General features: G+C 34.6%; 1 protein-coding gene across 8 annotated transcripts in view; it reads right to left on the bottom strand.

The window, feature by feature from the left end:
- Positions 1-7,898: 7,898 nt before the first annotated feature.
- Positions 7,899-21,198, bottom strand: part of CdGAPr (GTPase-activating protein CdGAPr) — a 31,603-nt gene continuing 18,303 nt past the window's right edge. For 5 of the 8 annotated variants that reach the window (XM_089176206.1, XM_015326368.2, XM_089176205.1 and 2 more), the window contains 6 exons: positions 15,793-15,930; positions 15,304-15,708; positions 14,710-15,040; positions 14,278-14,611; positions 13,276-14,200; positions 7,899-13,196 (listed from right to left, as the gene is read on the bottom strand). In XM_089176206.1, coding sequence (XP_089032332.1) covers positions 10,614-13,196; positions 13,276-14,200; positions 14,278-14,611; positions 14,710-15,040; positions 15,304-15,708; positions 15,793-15,930 — 4,716 coding nt within the window. In that variant the 3' untranslated portion in view covers positions 7,899-10,613. Of the gene's footprint in view, positions 13,197-13,275; positions 14,201-14,277; positions 14,612-14,709; positions 15,041-15,303; positions 15,709-15,792; positions 15,931-16,076; positions 16,216-19,864; positions 20,185-20,547; positions 21,076-21,198 lie in introns of those variants that run through there. The other 3 variants (XM_015326358.2, XM_015326369.2, XM_089176208.1) reach the window with 3 other exon arrangements.

Genomic DNA, 21,198 nt, shown 5'->3' with positions numbered 1-21,198 from the left:
AAATCTTGCTACCTGTTGCGGAGTAACATTAGATTCGGTTAGGTGAACCTGACTAGGAAAAAGAGATGATGGTGGTGGTGGTGGTGGTAGGTGGGATGGGGTTTACTACGTCCTGGCACGTAACTGTGGTAGATACGGACGAGCCGTTGGTTATAAGAAGAGGACGAGAATATAGGCGGAGCCTGTGGGATACTCCGTGCTTCCAGTTCGGCTGAATCCTAATACCCAGATAATGGGAAGTAATTGCGAGGGATCAGAGCAAGCAGAAGCTACTCAGTTTCTCTCTCTAACTCACTCACTCACTCTCTCTCTCTCTCTCTCTTGGTTTAGGGTTCTCTGTGTGTATAGAGTAATGAAGTAAGCGAGAGAGAGAAGGGGTGGTTAGGGTGGTTCACTGAGTGAATGAGAGATGGGGTACTTGGGGTGGTTATATAAGTTAGAGAGAGAGAGAGAGAAGGATACTAACACCGTAGACTACTCCTTTCCACCCCTGCTGACGTTTACCCTCGACCCTTCATCCCAATGGGCCCACGACAAACCTACCAAGTGGAGGATGATAGAACAAGGTTTGGATAGACATAGATAGAGGAATGAAGAGAGGAAGGTAATCGTATTATCGGACCAAATCACGAAGCACGTTCTCGAATACACTTTGGGATGATGATACGTCATTCTCGAGATTTTATGCATTAGATTCTCTACTCTCCTATCTATATTTCTAGCTCAACGTCGTCTTTCTAATGATTTTGTGGTTGAGTATGTTGTTTAAACAAAAGGAAAATAATCAAGGTAGTTTGATTGAATGAACATTTTTCTACAAATATTGTTGTTAGTTGAATTTAGAACGATTTAATCATTAAAATAAAATTAACTTGTCCTAAAACATGTGACTATTTAATCAAAGAGCTAGCTTTTATTAAAGGGAATACTCAAACTGTTTTTTTTTTTTTTTTTACGTTCAGGTATATCGGGAGAACAATGTTGAGTAAGAGGAAACAAATAACGAACGTATTACAGAATATCCGTGATTGAATATTTTTATTTTTGTCCCTATTCAATTTTTTATATTCACCAAAGAGAGAACAGAACAGAACAGAACAAAACAGAACAAAACAGAAGATAAAAAATAAAAAATAAAGTGACAGAGAGACAGCGGGGTATCTTAGCAGGTAGCCTGCAAATTAATAAGATCACGGGTGCCATTTATGACGTTTATTACATTCCGTTAAGACGTCTATTATTACGATACGTAAATAAAGGGGAAAAAGATAGATAGGCGGATAAAGAGAGAAAGAGAGAGAGAGAGAGAGAGAGAGAGAGAGAGAGAAAGAGGGAAGAATTGAAGGGGGAATCCCAAAAGTAGAAGCGACGAAGCGGAATGCGGCGAAAATAATGAAATAAAGGACAATGAAGTGGCAGGTACAATAGCCAATAGGGGTTGGGGATGAACGAGGCCTTACACGGCCGAGGCCTTCGGGTGCCCAGGGTGCCAACGACGAACGGTTGACAACCAGTGTGGGTGGTTGGTTGCTTGCTTGCTTGCTTGTGTTGAGGGTTGGTTGGGATGGATGAAGGAATAGGAAGGGGTGGTTGCGCGCGCGCGCGCGAGCACCTCTACCAAAGAGAGCAAGTGCAAGAGAGGGTGTGAGAAGGAGGGGAGCTGGACGTTCAGAAGAAGGGGTTGGTTAGGGAGAGGGGCTTGAGGCGGGATAGTTGGGTCGAGCGGACTAAATGCAGTGGGCGTGTTCCCATTACTTTCATTATTTTCCGTCGGAGGGGTTCGGTACCGATATGCGTGGCTCTAGGTACGTGTAATGCATTCACCTACGAGTTTAACCTCCCTCCTCCACCCCTGACTCGTGTAGGTGACTACTATATCTTCTATCTTTCTCTCTAACTCACAATCACACTCACTGTTCAGTATCCCTCTTCATCTCTCACTTTCACCCCTACGTTCGTGTCGCTTTTCCACGTCACCTCTACCCTCTCCCCCAGTTCATTCTCTACCTCACCATCTCATCCTCATCCTCCTACTCCTACTCCTCTTTATATAGTCCGTACATAAAACGTCGAGTAGCGGCGCGTACATCACAAGAGAAGATCGAAAAGGGGGCCCGAATATTAAGCGGACGGACAGCCTACGACGAGCGTCGAACAGCAAGCGTAATCATATCAAACGAAATTACTCTCTCACGCATTCTCTATCTATCTATCTATATATATATTTTTTATCTTTATCATCTTCCTCCTATCTTCATCATCACTCTTTTCCCCATATAAGAACACAAATATCGGGTATGTGTGAACGTGTGTGTGTGTGTAGGTGTACATGGGCTTCTTTGTTGCTTTGTTAAATGGCGCGTAAGCTGAGTAACGAACCATATGGTGCCAACCCGGTGTTGTATCACTTTAAGAGATCACTTACGTTTGATCCTTGATTTTAGATCACCCGGTGGATTATTATAGTCTTTATATGTTTCTTTTTTAATTGTTTTTACTTACTGTTATTGTTGTTAGTGTTTTTGTCTTTCAATGCTTTTAGGTTAACACAGTTAACTTGACCTAACCTATAACTTTTTTAGGATAATCAATAAGTACTGTATTTTTGTTTCTTTTTTTTTTAGAATTGAATACAACCATAAATAATCTCTGGGATATGTACGTAAAATATTATTACAGTTTGAAAAGAATAAATTTGACGACAATTAGGACAATGAAGAATTTTTATCCGATTTGTGAATAATCAAAAATGCGACAAGGTTAATTCGAGACTACGATGTGTAAATGGAACTTCACAAGGGGATGGGGGAACGGGGGAGGATTTGAAATGGTAGTAGTATAGTATAACGTTCCCGCGAATCGAAATGTCAAGCTAAAGAGCGCTAAAGAGGCTCAAGCGCATCGTGTTCTATGAACGGAGTTAGGCCGTTAGGCTAACAAGCTGTCAAGACGTCGACGCGTGTCAATCCACAGCTCTGCGACCAACCAACCAAGCAAGCAACAAACCAACCCTCGAGATAAATCCACCCTAGAGTACTCTTCCATCCTGAGAAAATCCTAGCGAATCTTCTTTAATACATTCTAACTTTAAATATTATTCAACTGATACAAAAATAAATACTTGGATGTATTTTAGAAAACATTTCATTCTGTTGCAACTTTTAACAATTTTAATTGTACAATCACACAGGAAAAAAAAATAATAAGAAAAAAAAAACAATAAGTAAGATTGAAAGTTAGGTTATGATGAAACCTAATTTAAAATGATTAAAACTTAACATTTTAACAACATTATAGAAAATTGTAGATATTTTGAGAGTAACAACATCAGGGAATCCAAAGATATAAACTCGAGAAAGGATTCATAGTTGGGAATACGAGGTTTGGGTCTTTGATAGAAATTGAGAGAACGGGGAAGGCAAGTTGGTAGTGGCATAGGCAACGGCATTACTGCCCACGTGCCGTTTAACTTGATCACCCTGGCCAATCTGGCCTCGTTTCAACCTCCGGTTACTACGACGCTTCCGCTAACAAATAACATTGTCGACGACCCTGCGGGGGCGTTCTGATTCGATTTGCACACCCTGAAAGGCGGCCTGCCTGCCTGCCTGCCTGCCTATCTACCTACCTAGCTACCCTCTAAAGGGGTGGTGGGAATCAAGTCAGAGGAAGATAGAAAATACCAATATACACCACAGAAAGAAAGAATATTCACAATAAATGATAAAAATAACAAATATTCTAACAAAATGATAAATTGTTCATTTATATAATATTTTTTGTTTGCACGAGAATAGTGGTAGTAGAAAATCGACCAGAAAATGAAAAAAACATCAACAAGATTCTCGGTTATATGTTTCGCGGTAAAATAAATCATCAACGCTAACTTCACACGTCTTTATGAGATGATACACCAACACGTGCACACATACAAATAAAAACAAAAAAAATAAAGGAGTAGTAGTACAGTGTACGTGCTAGTCTGGGGCTTGGGAGGCCTGATTAGTCCTGTTATTTAGTTAGGTACGTATAGAAGTGTCCCCCAAGAGTTTACAGAGTTGTTCGGTACTCCTAGAGAGAGAACTATAACAGAAGGTACAGGGGGGTAAGAAGAAGAAGAAGAAGAAGGGCTTGGGGGTGGTATGTTCCTACGTGAACAGGGAGATTCATATCTCCACGACGTGTTTAAAAATAATTACTGAGAAAGATTCGCCGATAGTCACGGAGTCGGGCTCTTAACCGAGGTACTTCCTGGGGCCCCTCGAGTGGTCCTCGTTTCGCGCGATATAAAAGCGGCCTCGACTCTTCCACTTTTTTTCCCGCTAACCCTCTCTAACTAACCCTCCTTCCTTCATCTTGCCATTCCGCACCCAGTCCCCCCTCTTCTCCCAGTTTCAACCCCCTTTCTAACCTCTCACCTTCTTCTTCTTCGTCTTCATCTGGTTCAGGTATATCCGTGGGGAGAGGGGTACTGGGGAGGAAAGGAAGAGGGTTACCACCACCACCATTATCATCACAACCTCTTCTTCTTCCGGCCAGGACAATTACGAGTGGTACTCACCTTTCAACCACTCTATCACGACGTTTAAAGAGAAGTAGTAAAGACTAAAGGTCCCACCTCATTCAATGCCTTTTATTTTTTTAAAGGGGTTTGCGACACACGATCAAAAAGAGCTTGTTTCTCGATGACAATGTAACTGACGACCTGACGTAACCTCTTCCCTTCCTAAACCAACACTAACCCCCTTGTTCTCCTGCTCATCCTCAGCTTTCCTGTTGAACCAAGTACAGAGTACACCTTTTAAGATTTTTACGCGTATAGATGGCAATAGGTTGTGAGGGATAGTTTGTAATATCTGCCTAAATTACAAAATGGAAGCGAAAAAGTGTACAAAATAATAAAACAATGCTAACTTTGAAGACTAATTAAACCCACTAAACTTTAACGTTTGTGGTACTAACTGGTATCGGTAAATTCCTCGAACACCTTTTTAGGTTTTTAGGTTATGTTTATAATGACGTCAGTGGTTTACATACAATCATTTCAACACTCGTGATAATTATGACTTTGGTTAGAGGATTTATGCAGGCGATAGACAAATCTTTTCGATTAAATAACTTCTTCATATTTATAATATTTATATTTTGTTTACATATATATTTCTATATATGAATATATATATATATATATATATGCACATACATACATACATACATACATATATATATACATAATTATAAGAAGAATATTTGTAGTAGGCAAAACGGTATTCTCTAGTAACAAAACATTACTTTTTAATTAATTTTACATCTAATAGAAAAAGACGTAACATAATGAAAGAAAAAAAACAACAACAACAAAATTAGTTTTAGGTCGAAAAAACGTTTAGGCTAAAAAATACGGTGGGCTTTTGTTTTTTTTTTTTTGTGTAAACGATCAAAAGCAAGATTACTATCAGCCCTTCAATGTTACATGTAGGATTATTAGTCTTCTTATGTGGTCGTCTTGCGGATTTCATTTCATCCCCCATCGATAAACTTTCAACCACCCCTTATTGTTCCACCTTTTCTTCATCCTCTTTTCACATACATTTCTCAATTCTTACAAACTTTCTTTCACAAATTGTCTATCATTTAAATTACATCATCAATTGTCTCTTATTCATCATTTTAATTACATTCAACACAATTAATACAATCCGCATTTATTATTATTCGTTAGGCTCATTTTGTTTATTTCATTTTTTTTTTTTTTTTCTTTAATCATTCTGATTTTTAATACTGAATATGTTTTTTTTTTTAATCATACGTGTACGTTTACAATACAATCTCGACACTGTGACAATTGAAAATTATTAAAAATAAACATCCCTTTTTTTTTTTATTTTAGATGCATCATCATCATCATCATCATCATTATCATCATCATCATCATCATTATTATTTATTATTATTTATTATCGTCACTATTGCGTATTATATATTGTGCATAAATATTATTGTTTATTAGTTTACCTTTGTGTTTGTTTACTTTTTATAATAATTATATATTAATTATTATATCAAGTGTTTAATAATGTTTTCAAAAAATGGTGTTTTACATTAGAAGGAATTGAAGAAAGGTTTGAAACTCGTTAAAACTACCTAGGCCTTTTTTTTTTTTATATAATATGGCATAAATAATATACGTAAGTTAGGTTAGGTTAGGTTTGTTTGAGAGGGATCGTTTAAATGTTTCGAGAATTATTTATTTATCCTTTCTTTTTCCCCTAATCGTGCTAATCATTAATTATTATTATTATTAATATTAATATTATTATTATTATTGTTATTATTAATAGCTTCTTTATTTATTTATTATTTTCGTTCGTTTAAATACACTCAACTACTCGTGCATGCATATTTGTTTAATTTTTTTTTTCTTTTTGTTTGTTTTCACTTGCATTTGTTTTTTTACTAATTGCAAAAAAAAAATAAAATACAAAGATTTGAGCTAGTGAATTGATTTAGAAATTTGTCAAACTAATATTTTAGTTGTTAAATTTATTAAAAAAAAAAAATAATAATAATTTACAATTTATGGGGTAAGAACCATTTGAGAGAGAGAGAGAGATCACTTTTGAAAGATTTTTATAACGCGTTACAATATATTTTATATTATATATAATTTATATTATATTAATTATTAATATCATTTTTTTTAATATTCGAGTAAAATTTTGAATGCAATTTTTTTTGTTTAATAAATATTTCGAAAAAAAAAAACCAAAAATGTCGCGTTTAATAATTATCAAGTTGAACTTGTTGCAAATGTTGCCGTTGTTCGTTAAATAAGATATATATATATATATGTGTGTGTGTATATATATATTTTTTTTTTTGGTTTATCTAATTAAAATTTAATTTAATGTACTTTTTTTTGTTTCTTGGTCAGGGATAGAAAAAATGCTTTGAGTACTACGTGAATATATAATAAGTTTGTGTATGCGTATATTTGTTTGTGTCGAATGTACGTGTTAAATGTGTGTATGTGTTTTTTTTATTATTTTTCATTTTTACGAGAAAATATATAGAGTAATTTTTGTTTATAATAATTTATAATTGCATGCATCTTTTCCTTTGAATCTCCCCACCCCCTCTTTCCTAACCTCCGCCATTTTTTCAAGACGACATTTTGGAAACGTTACGACGATTTATTTAAAATTTTTTATTTTTTTTTTTTTTTATTTAGTTTAGTTTAGTTCGTAGAATAGAGAGCATTAATATATATATATATATATTTTTTTTGTTATAAATTAAAAAGTTAATTAATTTACTTAGATTTAATTAGCACGAGAAAATCACTTGAGCATTTTTCTTTTTTTTTTTTTCTTGTGTGTGTGTGTTTTGCTTTTTTTTTCTACTTTAACAATTTTCTTTTTTTGTTCGCGCGTAAAAGATAGATTTTTAATAAATGCGGAGGAAGAATATTATTATTATTATTATTATTATTATTTATCAATTACAATTGTGTGAATTAATTTTTATAAATTATTTAACCTCACTTTTTATTCAAGATCATTCAACAGATGACGAATGTCAATCATTCTACTAATTGTTTATTTTCAAATTATTATTTACGATTTTATCGATTTTCTTTTATAACTGGGATGAATCGATGAGAATTTTTTTAGGTTATTTTATTTCTATTTAATTAAATTTAATTTTATAAAAAAAAAAGAAACACTAACAATATTATAAAATACGATGTATACATTGATCAAATAAATAATTCAAGGCCACTTAGGTATTTGAAACAATAAATCAAAATTCAAAATTTAACATAATTACATCACAATGTTTAAAAAAAAACATTTTCCTCTTTTTTCTCTTTCTCTTTGTCTTTTTTCTTCTCTCTCTCTCTCTCTCTCTCTTTCTCTTTCTCTTCATACAACCAATAGAAATAATTCATATAATTAATAATAATTCTCATCTATTTCATCCTGTATAGAATTTAATGTTAATCTTCATTTTATTTATTATTTATTTTTAAAATTAAAATAATATCATTTTTTTTTTTTTTTTTTTAATGATTTCGAGACAACAATTGGTTCGACAAAAACAAAAAACAAAAAAACACCAAATAATTTTCAAAATTGTATCACGTAATCTTGCTTTAGAACCAATATATTGGGATCTCTAGTACTTGAATACGCTATCTGGTGGCTAAATTCAAAATTAGAGTAGATAGGTCGAATTGTTACCGCCACGTGATGGGATCTCTAGTAGGAACCCTATAGGAGGGACGCGCCATACACATTGCTAGGCTGAAAATTTGGGGGGACAGTTTCCGTTGCATCGAAGCTGTTGCGTTGAATCATTTGCGCGCAATCACGTGACTACACGAGTTCCTGTCCCTCAGCAATGTGTATGGCGCGTCCCCTCTTAAAGGGTCCCTAATCTGTAGTACTTGAATACGCTATCTGGTGGCTAAATTCAAAATTAGAGTAGATAGGTCGAATTGTTATCGCCACGTGATGGGATCTCTAGTAGGGACCCTATAGGAGGGACGCGCCATACACATTGCTAGGCTGAAAATTTGGGGGGACAGTTTCCGTTGCATCGAAGCTGTTGCGTTGAATCATTTGCGCGCAATCACGTGACTACACGAGTTCCTGTCCCTCAGCAATGTGTATGGCGCGTCCCCTCTTAAAGGGTCCCTAATCTGTAGTACTTGAATACGCTATCTGGTGGCTAAATACAAAATTAGAGTACATAGGTTGAATTGCTACACCATGCCCCTTCTTGCCAGAGAGATCCCAATATATATTAAACATAACACGTGTGTATGTGTACATATACATATACATATATCATTAATAATATATGCACTAAATAAAAATGATAATAAGCATAATTCATATACAAAAGCTATTTTACTATTATTATTATAAATCTATCTGTGTTTGTGTGGACCAGTCCACAAAAGAACATAAACATATTTGTTACACTTTTTTTTTAAACTTAATTTTAATTTTTTAAACTTAATTCGAAATTTTTTTGCATCATTTTCAGTTTCTTTCTTTTTTTTCATATTATATAATACATATATATATATATATATTTAAAAAAGAAAACCCATTATCATTCATCAAATTCATTTAAATTATATAAATGTGTACCAGAGGATTAAATAATATTTATTTTTTTTAACAGCAAAACTCGCGTTATTTAAATAAAAAGAAAATATTTATGAATCAACATTTGCATAAGCATTGAATAAGGCGCTTGGTAAAAAAAAAAGTCTTGCTAATATATTCATATATAGATATATATATATATATAAAAAAAGAAAACCTAACCTCATTTCAACAAGCTTTTTAAATATAAAAATTTTCAATATAAAAAAAGATATTTCATTTTTTAGTATAAAAATCAGTAATTGTGTAACAACGAAAAAAAAAACGAAAAAAAAACAAAAACAAAAATACAACGCATAACGACGCATTTGTTTGTTTGTTTTTTTGTTTCAATTCATTTTTTTTCTTTTCTTTTCTTTTCTTTTCTTTTCTTTTCTTTTCTTTTCTTTTCTTTTCTTTTCTTTTCTTTTCTTTTCTTTTCTTTTCTTTTCTTTTCTTTTCTTTTCTTTTCTTTTCTTTTCTTTTCTTTTCTTTTCTTTTCTCATTTATAATCCTAATGGCGGCAGAGAAGAAGCGTTTGAAAAATATTCTCGTTACATAATAAAAATTCTAAACCCACACGAGTAAGCTCTCACTCGAATACTTTCTTAATTATTAATTAATTAATTAATTAATTTATTTATTTATTAATTAATTAAATGCAATTCCGCACATAGAGTAACCACACACACACACACACACACACATACACACATACACGCACATAACTCTGGTACATATACATTCCAAGTAAAAACGTACAATAGAAGCCGATATAATTAATATTAATATTAATATTAATAATAATAATAATAATAATAATAATAATAATAATAATAATAATAATAATTATATAACAATAAAACACAATAAATTACGATTAGACAATCTAACCTTATCTCTTTGGGAAAATATTATCATTAAAAATTATTCTTAACATTGTAAAAAGTTCTTATAACAATGAAGTAAAAAAAAAAAAAAAAAAAAAAGAAGAAGAAAAAGAAGAAAAAACAGATAAACAAAAAATTATTATACTCGCGATAATAAATTATGGGAAATATTTTAATATAGAAAATTGAAGGGTTGTAGAGAGAAGGGTAAACAAACAAAAAATATTATTAATAATAAATATTGCACGTTCAATGTAGACACAGTGCAATTTTCATTTTGATCAGCGTAGTTGAAAAGACACAAACGAATTACATAACCTCGTTAAAAAAAAAAAAAAAAAACGAGACGCGAGTCTTATTCTCCAAAAAAACAAACAAAAAATAGAATTTTATCGAATTTTCCATAGCAGTTGGGGAGCATCGGCAGCTTGAATATATTTAGCAGATTCATAAATTGAATCAGAGAGAGACAGACAGACAGACAGACAGGCAGACAGACAGACAGACAGACAGACAGAGAGAAAAAGAAAAAGAATGCTCAGAGAAATTGGTATCAAGCTCAATGTCAATGAAATGAGGGCCTTGAAGTTCTCTGCTTTAATCTTGCCAGCAAGGCCTGTTCACCATCACCTCCTTCAGATTTCGAGGACATACCACGAAAACTCTCAGATCTATATTTGTCCCTTAGAAACGTCCGCCTTTCCTCTTTGTACTTTTCTATTCTTTCTCGACACTGTGGGTCACCCAAGTCGAGACCACCGAGATTCTTCAATTGAATTTTATCAGAACAATTAGGCGAGGGATTGTTACTGCTGGTAACGGTGCCAACGTTAGGGGTAGAACTGTGTTGAACAACATCATTCGATGATTGTTTGACAGGTAAGGAAGAATCACCGCTGGTCATTTGATTGAATTTCGCCTCGTCGAGGGATCTGCTCAATGCTGCACGTGTTGCTCTTGCATGACGAGCCCTTAAACATGGTGGCAAATGATGGGTGGTAGTGCTACTGTTATTTACAGGTGGTTCCTCTGATTTACCTCTAGCCGAATCCAATTCTTGACGCATTTTCCTTTCCCTGACTATTTCACGACCTATCTCGGAATCAAAACTTCTTCGTTCGCGATTAATAACCTCGGTGGTCTCGTATCTTCTTCTAGGTGGAATGGATAGGTCACCTACCATACCACCGGACAATCTTTGCAATGCTAATTCTTGTAAAATAGCAGCTGTGTCTCGTAAAACTATCGAATCGTCAACCGGTGAGGAAGCGTTTGAAAATGACGATGAATCATCCAATGGCATTGCTTCCGATGCACCTTCCGGTACATGTGCAATCTCGCATGGTTCAGCTGCATTTTCTGACGGTATGACAACTTCAATATTCTCACGTAATTGCGAATGACGTATGCTGTTTCTCTTAGGACTCTCTTTGTTATCGTGTTTTGTAATATATTTATTCTGAGGACTTTGATTCTGTTGTTTCTGTGAGATTTGATCAAAATTTTGGCACTTGGACATCTCTTTGTCATCGTCATCGTCATCGTCTTCCTCGTCATCATCATCATCGTCTTCCTCTTCCTCCTCCTCTTCCGTTTCAATTCCATGGACTTTTTTATTCTTGTCCAATTGTTGTGAACATCTTTGGTGATCACTGTGTTGCGAATATTGTAATTTTTGTTGACTTTCCATTGATCGTTGTATATCGTTTTGCTTTTGTTTCATCATATTTTGTGTTTTATCAGTTTCGCATTCTTGATTTTTATTATTACCGTGTACATGGGTATTGTTGTCAATGCGAACAAAAGAATTGTCCATTTTCATATTGGATGGCTCCTCGTTAGATTCGATGTCAGTTATATTCAGCTCGCATACTTTGTCATTACCGTTGTCTTGATCTTGTAAAGGGGACAGTAAATCGTTCGTAAATTCGTTGGTGTAGGTTGTGGTGGATGGTCTTTGGGTGTCGTCGTGTTCATTGAAATCCTTGTAATCTTTGACATCGGTGACATCACACGTCATGTCACCAGATACTTGTGCGAGAACAGGACTCTCGGTTAAATCGCTAGCCCCAATACAAGAAGTGTCCGTATCAACCGTAGAACCCATCGTCAGGTCCAAAGATGTTCGTGAAATATTTTCAGACATTGATCTCAATTGGGGTGCTTCTGTAGCTATTGCAGGATTCATGGTACCTTCCAAAGGATCTTTAGGACTACTGGATTCACTGCTAGGTGTTGTAATTGAACCAGTTGTCCTCTCGACGATAACCCATTCGCCAGAATCATTGGTTGTAGTAACCATCGGTTGTGTTTCCGTATTGGTAAAGATTTTATCGGAACTATCGCATATTACGAAACCGGAATCTGGCAAATCTTCCAAAGTTTGTTCACAAGACATCGGTGAATCAAGATCAGTTGTGTTTGATAAAGGTAAACCAGGTAATTCGTGTTGTACGTGTAAATCGGAATTCATTTCTTGATTCTGTATATCACTTGATCGATGATGATGATTATTATTATTATTATTATTATTATTTGGGGTTTCTTTCTTTTTAACATTCGATGTATCTTGTTTATCTATTAATTTATTTTTCTCCATTGGACATAACTCGGACTCATCCGTAATGTCTTTGGAGGATGAAGTTAATCTACTTGACTCAACTTCGCTGCACAATGATATTAACCTCTCGCAAGGGGTCATTTCTTGATCCGGAATATCCGATATTCCAGCATCCGTTGACTCTTCATTATTTCGAGCTTTGGATTGATCTATTACAGTGTTATTACTATAATGATCCTCGTGTCTATCGTAGCTACGTATTATTTCGCAAGACTTAGCGTTATTCTGTTCGTTTAAACTTACTGATAACCTATGACTAGGGTCGGATGTTTTATCGGAAGACACGCTAGCTCTGTTCAAATTATTATTCGTATTAGTTGTTTGTTCGTCGTCGATCTCTAACGGTAAAGTAAAACTTCGAAAGCTTATCCTAGGACTATTAACGGGTATAGGTGAAGTAGAGTGTGAAGTTCCTTGCAATGTTGCAGGCGTTAAAGGTGTCGATGCTTCGGACAATAATGGCAAATAACCAGGAGTTGGTAATGGTGATGGAGTTTCCATGTTGTGTACATCTGCGGAAACCATAACCTGAAATAATCATTATTAATAGGTTAAAATTATATCGACAGGTTATGTTTCATTATTTTAAAATGAAAATGTCACACACCTGATCGGGACTTTGACTATCGATAAAACGTAATTCAACGTCGCAGTGCAATCGTTCTTCGAGTCTCGATCGTTTTCTTTTGGAACCTCCGGTAACTGGAGGACACTGAGTACCTTCCGTCCTCTGTCTTCGAGGTGATGCTTCGACCGAAGCAACGCCAGCACTCTCCTCTTCTGAAAACATTCTCATTTCTCTTTCTTCGAGATCAAAATTAAGTTGGATCTCCGAAAGATCGAGTGGTGATGTAGCATTAGGTGCATCAGCCAGATGATCGAAATAAGAATCGTGAGATACTGATCTACTATGACCGCAGGGTCTAGCTGGTGGTGGCCCTAATAAAGGGCCCAAACTGTCCTCGCCATCCAAACTATCCGCACTTTTGACAGGTCTCAATCGTCGCAAAGAGTTTAAGGAACTTGGCACCGTTTCTACTTGGGGTGGCGTGCCAACTTGTCTGGCTTTGCCTCTGGTACCACCCAAGCCACCTCTACCGAACAAAGCTCTCCAGTTTAATGACGGTGAACGCTTCGAGCCATTTCTCTTTCGTGGCAGTTCTATCACCGTATGATAATGCAATGGCAAACCTGCTGGACCCGCACCAACTTCAATATAATCTGGTTCACCTCTTACACTCCTATTTCTTGCTTCCTCCAAACTGAGTAAACGTGCAGGTGTCGTGATGGCTAAAGATTTGGGTCTACCGACCGGTCCATCACCAAATATTAATTCAGCGTAACATACTAAGAATTCTGTCACTACTGCTTGTACTCCGACACCTTGAAGAGCTGCCACACCACCAACTTCTAATTCTTTGCATCGCAAGAGATTCGGTGCCCAAACAATTGCAACGTTTCGCGGTGTCATCCCAGTTTCCGAGCCACGAGCTGCCACTCTTACCAAATGACGCATCAAATATTCTAACGTTCTGTAAAAAATATTCAAAATTGATTGTTCAATTATGTTCATCAATTGCTTCATTCAATAACCAATAAATACATTTACCTGTAATGAGGTGGGGGTAATTTTCTAACTGCATCTCTCATTCGTCTCAATCTTTCCGCATCGCTATTGGCTTGCACGGCGCTGACAAATGTTGAATAAAGTTGATAGGTGCACAAGGGATTAGGTAATTCTCTGAAATACATTTTCAACAGGGATGCAACGGAGTGGATATCCTGGAGTATACTTTCATCGGAATGCAATGCTGGAACGCGATCCTCGTCAAACGCATTTCTTAATCTTTGAATATTGGAGGTGACACCACTTAGTCGGTAAATACCATCGACGAGGCCATGGTTTTCAATGAATTCGGCGCAACACGTTAGAACCGTTGGAACTATTTGTTCAAATGAAATCATAAAACCAAAAGTTGAATTGTTTTAACAAATTATTTGTTATAAAATAATAATAATAATAATAATAATAATGAGTTACCATCTTGACCGGAGTTCAAAAGATGTTCACCCAGATCGCAACCAAATACACGTTCCTTTAAAATCCCAGATTGTTTTAACCTTCTCCTAGATGGTCTGTTCAAGATAAACGATCTGAAGAAGGCGATTAATTTTCCGTGCTTTCTAAGCACCGGTTTTACCGGTAATTTCGATCTGACCGTAGCCGAGACTGTTAAATGACGTGGAACTTTGTCTCCGATTACCGCGACACATTCGGCTGGGAAGAAGCCGACTGCGAATCCGTGTTTACCACGCCACCACGTACTTTCTCCTGGTGGTGGCATGTCTATCACCGAGATCATGTCTCCTACCTGTAATATGTTTTACGATGTATCCATGTAAATACATACAGGATGTTAGATAAAACTAGATCTGACGTGGAAAGAACAACAAAAAAAAAAAAAAAATAAACTATCAAGTTAACAAACAAAATCAGTAGTTCTCAACCATTAAGGATTAATTAATTGAAAGACTTCAACTATTATATCTTATCTTGGAAATCATTAGTACAAATATGGGAAGAACGTGTAAAATAGAGAGAGAGAGAGAGAAAAAAAAGGAACAAAATAAAAACCTGAAATGAGATTTCATCCTGGGCCTGTGCAACGTAAGGTCTAACAGCATAAGCTGCAGCAACAGCTGGCGTGTTTATGGGACAAGAATCTGATTCCGGTACTAGTATCCTTCTACCCCTGTTGTCTAATTGCAACCAATTTAACACGGGACCGCAGTTAAGACCCTCGTGATTTAGGCGTGAGAATCGTTGTAGATAATCCTTTATCATAACCCAATGTAATTTAGGCCTTGCATCGGGTAACTTCGGTAGGGAAGAAAATTTTCTATCGAATATACATCGATGCAATTGTTTGTCGAACATCACGAAATTGTCGTATGATCGTTGTAATGTCCAACACGCGTCACCGGAAGTTACCCTAACTGCGTACGTGTCGGTTTCGTTGTTGCCATCGCTAACGGAAACCTGTCAACAAATTTTAAACATCATCAATGATTATGTTCTGTCATATTTTTTTTTTCAAGATATTTGTCAAAATAAACAACTCACCTCTAATGTACCCAATTCCACGTGCTCGTAATGGAAGTGGGCACACTCGTCGAGTTTAGGAAACCTTGCAATACTTCCCATGTTGCTACCGGAACTCACAGGTGTACTGAAATCGTCCGTTCGGTTACATCCTAATCCCTAAGTCAGAAAACATCAAATTACAATTACAGAAATACAAATATTACAATAACAACAAGCGTATGACACACAATTGATGCAACTATTTGTATTTGTATTTTTGTATTTGTTGTTAGTTTAATTTTGTTATCCCGAGTGACACAAACATTTAGAATCTTTTAATAGAAGAAACACGAATTCCACTTTCCCCTTCTCAAAAATACGCGTCTTTTGTTACTTGGGGTTAGTTGAGGAAAGGGGTGGTGGTGGAGGAAGGACAAATAAAAAAAAGGACACGAAAGAGACGTAGTAGCCACGTTCAGTGGTCTGTCGTCTGTTAGAGGACAAGATCAATGAGTCTCGGTACTTATGTTAGTTAAATTCTCCACACAAATATACACAAACACACACATGCAGGATGATTCATCCGAAACCATAGGCGCATCTTCGTTCGTTCAATTGCTAGAACTGACGGATACTCATTTTGTTTCCTCTATTCATCGTCAAATTAAATCATCACTCTCTCTCTCTCTCCCTCCCTCTCTCTCTCTCATTCTCTAACATAACCTAACTTTTTTTTCTCAATGATTAAAAAGTAAACCATTTTGTCTTTTTTTTTTTTTTTCTTACGATCAAATTAATATGTTAATCATCAATGTCAGTTGATTATCAATACAAGTACAATGATTTTCATTAGAATTTGATATTCATCGTCAGATGAAGTGTCGAAGAATAAAATGTTACTGTAAAAATATCATAAATGGAATAATTGTAACAGTGTAATATTTGCAATGATAATCGAGTCTAGTGAACTGTGCCTAGTCAAAGAAACTGGTCATCACTGTCTTCTTCTTTTACTTATGTAAGTGTGTGTGTGTGTGTGTATCCATGTGTATGTTCTAACAACATTGAGAAGGAACAAAAATGTTGGTTTTTTTTTTTTTTTTTTTTACTTCTTTTTTTTTTCTTTTTTTCTTGCAGCTACTTTCGATCTGAATGAAGGGTCTGTCTGTCTGTCTATTTGCAAAGAGTTTTAGAAGCATAATATAAAAGCTTCTTTACTCTGACGACGTATCTGTATGAATTCCGATCCAAGAACATGATGACGTGAATTGGATAAAGTGGATAGTATATTTGTCCTTATTTCATTTTTTTTTTTTTTTAAGGTCAAATAGAAAAAAGAAAAATAAAAAATGAAGATGAAAAGAAGAAAAAGAAGAAGAAGAAGAATTTGATTTGGTTTTTTTGTTTGTTGGTTTGTGTTGAGTGAAAATTTTACAAGTTTTTTTTAGAGTTGAGAAGTAAAACTGAATAACACAGTATATATATATAAAATAAGACTACTTGAATCATTTGAGTATTAGCAATTATCTCATTTAACCAACAAGCATTCGCATTCATTGCTCACGATTTACCCTGACCTATGATGAATGTATAATCTATGAATATATAATTGTAATTTGTTGTTATTAATGTATTTGAGGTTATGAATATTTTTTTTTTTGGTTATTAATTTTCAATGAAATTGTATCAATATTTTAAATGGTAAAATAATTATTTGTAATTAATTTTATATAATATGTGTGTTAAATTAAGCTACTGTAATTTGTAATTTAGTATTTTTATTTATGATTTTTTTTTTCAATTTTTTTTTTTCATTTGAATATTTTTCATTTCCACGGTTTGTTTGTACTGAAATTAAAATATAAAATAAAATGAAATGAAAGAAAGGAAAAGTAAAAAAAGAGGTTAGATAAATACGAAAGCTTTAATTTGCAAAAAAAAAAAAAAAATAAAAAATAAAATATACAGTGATCTCCCTTATGAAAAAAAAAAAAAAATATTAAATGGTGAATGAATATTTGTATTTCTCTCTAAAAAAATTTTAATTATAATATTTTTTGTTTTGTTTTATTATTATTTTAATTACATTATCCGATTTCACGTATTTATATTTGCAAAAAGCTTATCCGACTCACGTTTAAATGTTTTCTTTTTGAAATTTATACTTTTTTACGTTTGATGTAAAAAATAAAATAAATAAATAAATAAATAAATTAATTAATTAATTAATTATTTAATAAAAAAAAAAATAAATGAGAAAAATAAACGGGGTTAAGTGAAAATTACGCGTTGACGTTTTGGTTGCCAAAAATTACAATGACCCATATAATGGAAATAAATAAAAGGACGAGTAGGGGGATGATGGGGGGATGACGGGGGTGGAATATTTGACTCACTTTTCGGTTTACTGACCGAATAAAACACAATCTCTCTCTTTCTCTCTCTCTGCATTGTGAATTTAACCAATTACGATTTCTTGAAACTCGTCCAATAAAAACGTTTCCAATAATTTCCCATAAATTACCATAAAATCAATAATTAAGAAAAAGTATTGTAAATAAATATATTTTATTTTTTTTTATTCATAAAATTCAGTAAACATTTTTTTTTACTTTGGCTGTACTACCAATAATTATTTCATTAATATAATATTAATAAATATTAATAAAAAAAAAAATGTTATACTAGCAATAATTGGCCATTAGCAAACCTTTATTGCATCAATGATTTAATAATAAAAAAAAAATAAAAAAAAAGGGATAGTACTAAAATGTTTCATAAGTGTTCGAGAAAATTGCGTTAGCTGATAGAAAGGAAAAAAAAAAAAGAAAAGAAAAAAAAAATAAAGGAGAAAAAAAAACATTGAATGAGAAAGGCGTTTGGTCGTGAAACAGAAACCCCACACCCTCCCACTTTCAACAAAAATAAAAAAAATAAAAAAAAAAAATTCTAAAAGAGAGAAAGAGAGAGAGAGAGAGAAAGAGAGAGAATAACGCATAATGTTTAACAAGCTTTGCCAAAAAGTACATTGACCCAGTAACGAAGATCAGTTGCAGCTGTTTCGGGTTTGAAAATGCCTCGTGTGCTTTGCTAGAGGTTCTTCGAAAGCTGAGGGAATCCGATAAAAGTACCCTTCTTCTAACCCTCCCACTCAAACTTATACACACTAAATCCACACCCACACCCACACCTACACCCACACACATATATATAAACATACACAAAGATACCCATGGAACAGATGTATTTCCAAACGCGCCAAACGCCTGATCGTACGTACTTTGCTTATTCGCATTTTACTACTAGCAGCCAAATATCCGGAAGTATTAAATGGAATACACTTTTCAAAGTTATCGACCAATCAAAATAATCCTAACTCTACAAAAAAAAAAGAAATTCATAAATACATCTTTATTTTAAAACGTTATCAACATTTTCTGATTTACATTTCTATATTACGATACTACTACTACGAACTAAAAATCGTAGAAGAAATCAATCAAAGTAATAAAGAAACTCAAAAGAACAAAAAAAAAAACAAACAAATTAAATAATCAAAGAAATATCTTTCACGAATGTTATATTATTATTATAAATTGTTCAATATAAAAATATTATTAACCAATTAACTGTAAACGTTCTACGTTTGAATGCACACACACACACACACACACACCGTTTTGTATCGCCAGAATTGACCTATGACAAGTATATTCGTCAATAGAAAAATGGTGCCTTCTACATGACGTGTATATTCGTCATTAGAAAAATCGTACACCACTTCTACAAATGACGTGTATATTCGTCGATAGAAAAATCGTACACCATTTCTTCAAATGACGAGTATATTCGTCATTAGAAAAATCGTACCCCACTTCTTTTTCATGACGAGTATACACGTCGATAGAAAAATCGATCCACTTCTTACCATGACGAGTATATTCGTCGATCACAGTTAAACTGGTTGAAGGAATGAGAAAACAAACCACCCTCACCCCTCACCACATCCCCCCCCCGCCACCACTTCGAACTATTTCCATAAAATTTCTTTTTTTTTTGTTTTTTTTAATAAATCCAAAAATTGGCGAAATAAAAAACAGCAGCAGCTTACCCATGAAAAACATCGTACATGATCCTCCCCTCCGAAGAGAAAAGCACCAATAACACCATAACACCAATCGCTCATAAAACTTCAATTATTTTCTCCACCGATGAGGAATAAAAAACAACAACGCACTTGTTATATAGTTGTACACGCGTAACACTGTTGTTTCAATTATAAACTGTTTTGTGATTTTGTATATAGTGTGTGATTGGTTGTAATATGATGAGTGTAAATAAAATTGGACAACACACCAATATCAAAATTCCTTTTCTTTTTTTAGTTTTTTTCTTTTTTTTTTTTTAATTGTACGTCGTCACCTGGTGAACCTAAAGAAATTGTCAAGGACAAACACACAATTTTACGTTGGAAAAATAAAAACAAAAGGAGACATTTTAAATGCAACACATACACAATTTTATAATAATAATAAAAAAAAAATACACTACTTTTATTAGTATTATTTTTAATAGGTGAAATGGTGTGGGGTGATTTAACAAAAAAAAAAATATATATATAAAATTATTGTTAATAACCACCACCACCACCACCACCCATAATCCAATCAAACACAGATGATACACAGAGAAAATATGAGATATGATTTTAAAAAATAAACGTATAATTGACAAATAAACACACCAAAAAAAAAAAAAAAAAAACTAATGGGGGATGAAACAGAAAGCGAGTACCTCGAAATGACCGGAACAACTGCCGCAACCGGTAAGAACACGACGCATAACTCCTCTAATGTTGAAAGCTAAAGTCAAACGAACAGTACTAGTGGTAGCTAGTTGTTAGCTGATGATGTGTTCCTCGAGAAACGGGTTAGCAAGCTAGTAGTTCCTTTCAACCCCGAAGATGAGGATGAAGTAGTGGTGGTGGTCGTGGTCGTGGTGGTGGTGGTGGTGGTGGTGGTGATGTAGAAGGATGAGGAGGAAGAAGAAGAAGTAGAAGAAGATCTGCTTTGGCGTTTCTCGCGGTTAGTGTCAGCCCGTGTCCTTCAGGATGAAGGAACGAGGTGGATGAATAACCGTGGGTGAGGAGAACGCTGTCGTTGTTGCGCATCGACGAGGAGCCATCTCTCGAATCCATTGGATCCGTACAGGAATATCGGGGAGAAACAACGAGAGAGGAGTTGGGGTGGTATACTACACCTTCACCACCACCCAGAGGAAAAACTGGGTCACACGGAATACCACCACCACCACCACCACCACTACCAGAACCACCACCAGCAGCAGCAGCAGCAGCAGCAACAGCAACTAGGATGCTAGCAAGCGGACTCTACCGGCACTGATTCCGCACTTTCAACTTAGAACACAGCCGCCATCCACGGGATT

Source organism: Polistes dominula, unplaced genomic scaffold (genome assembly GCF_049000335.1).
Source record: "Polistes dominula isolate Pdom_NZ unplaced genomic scaffold, Pdom_raw_medaka contig_21, whole genome shotgun sequence".
In the NCBI taxonomy this organism is placed as follows: Eukaryota; Metazoa; Arthropoda; class Insecta; order Hymenoptera; family Vespidae; genus Polistes; species Polistes dominula.
This window is presented reverse-complemented; position numbering and strand designations above follow the sequence as displayed.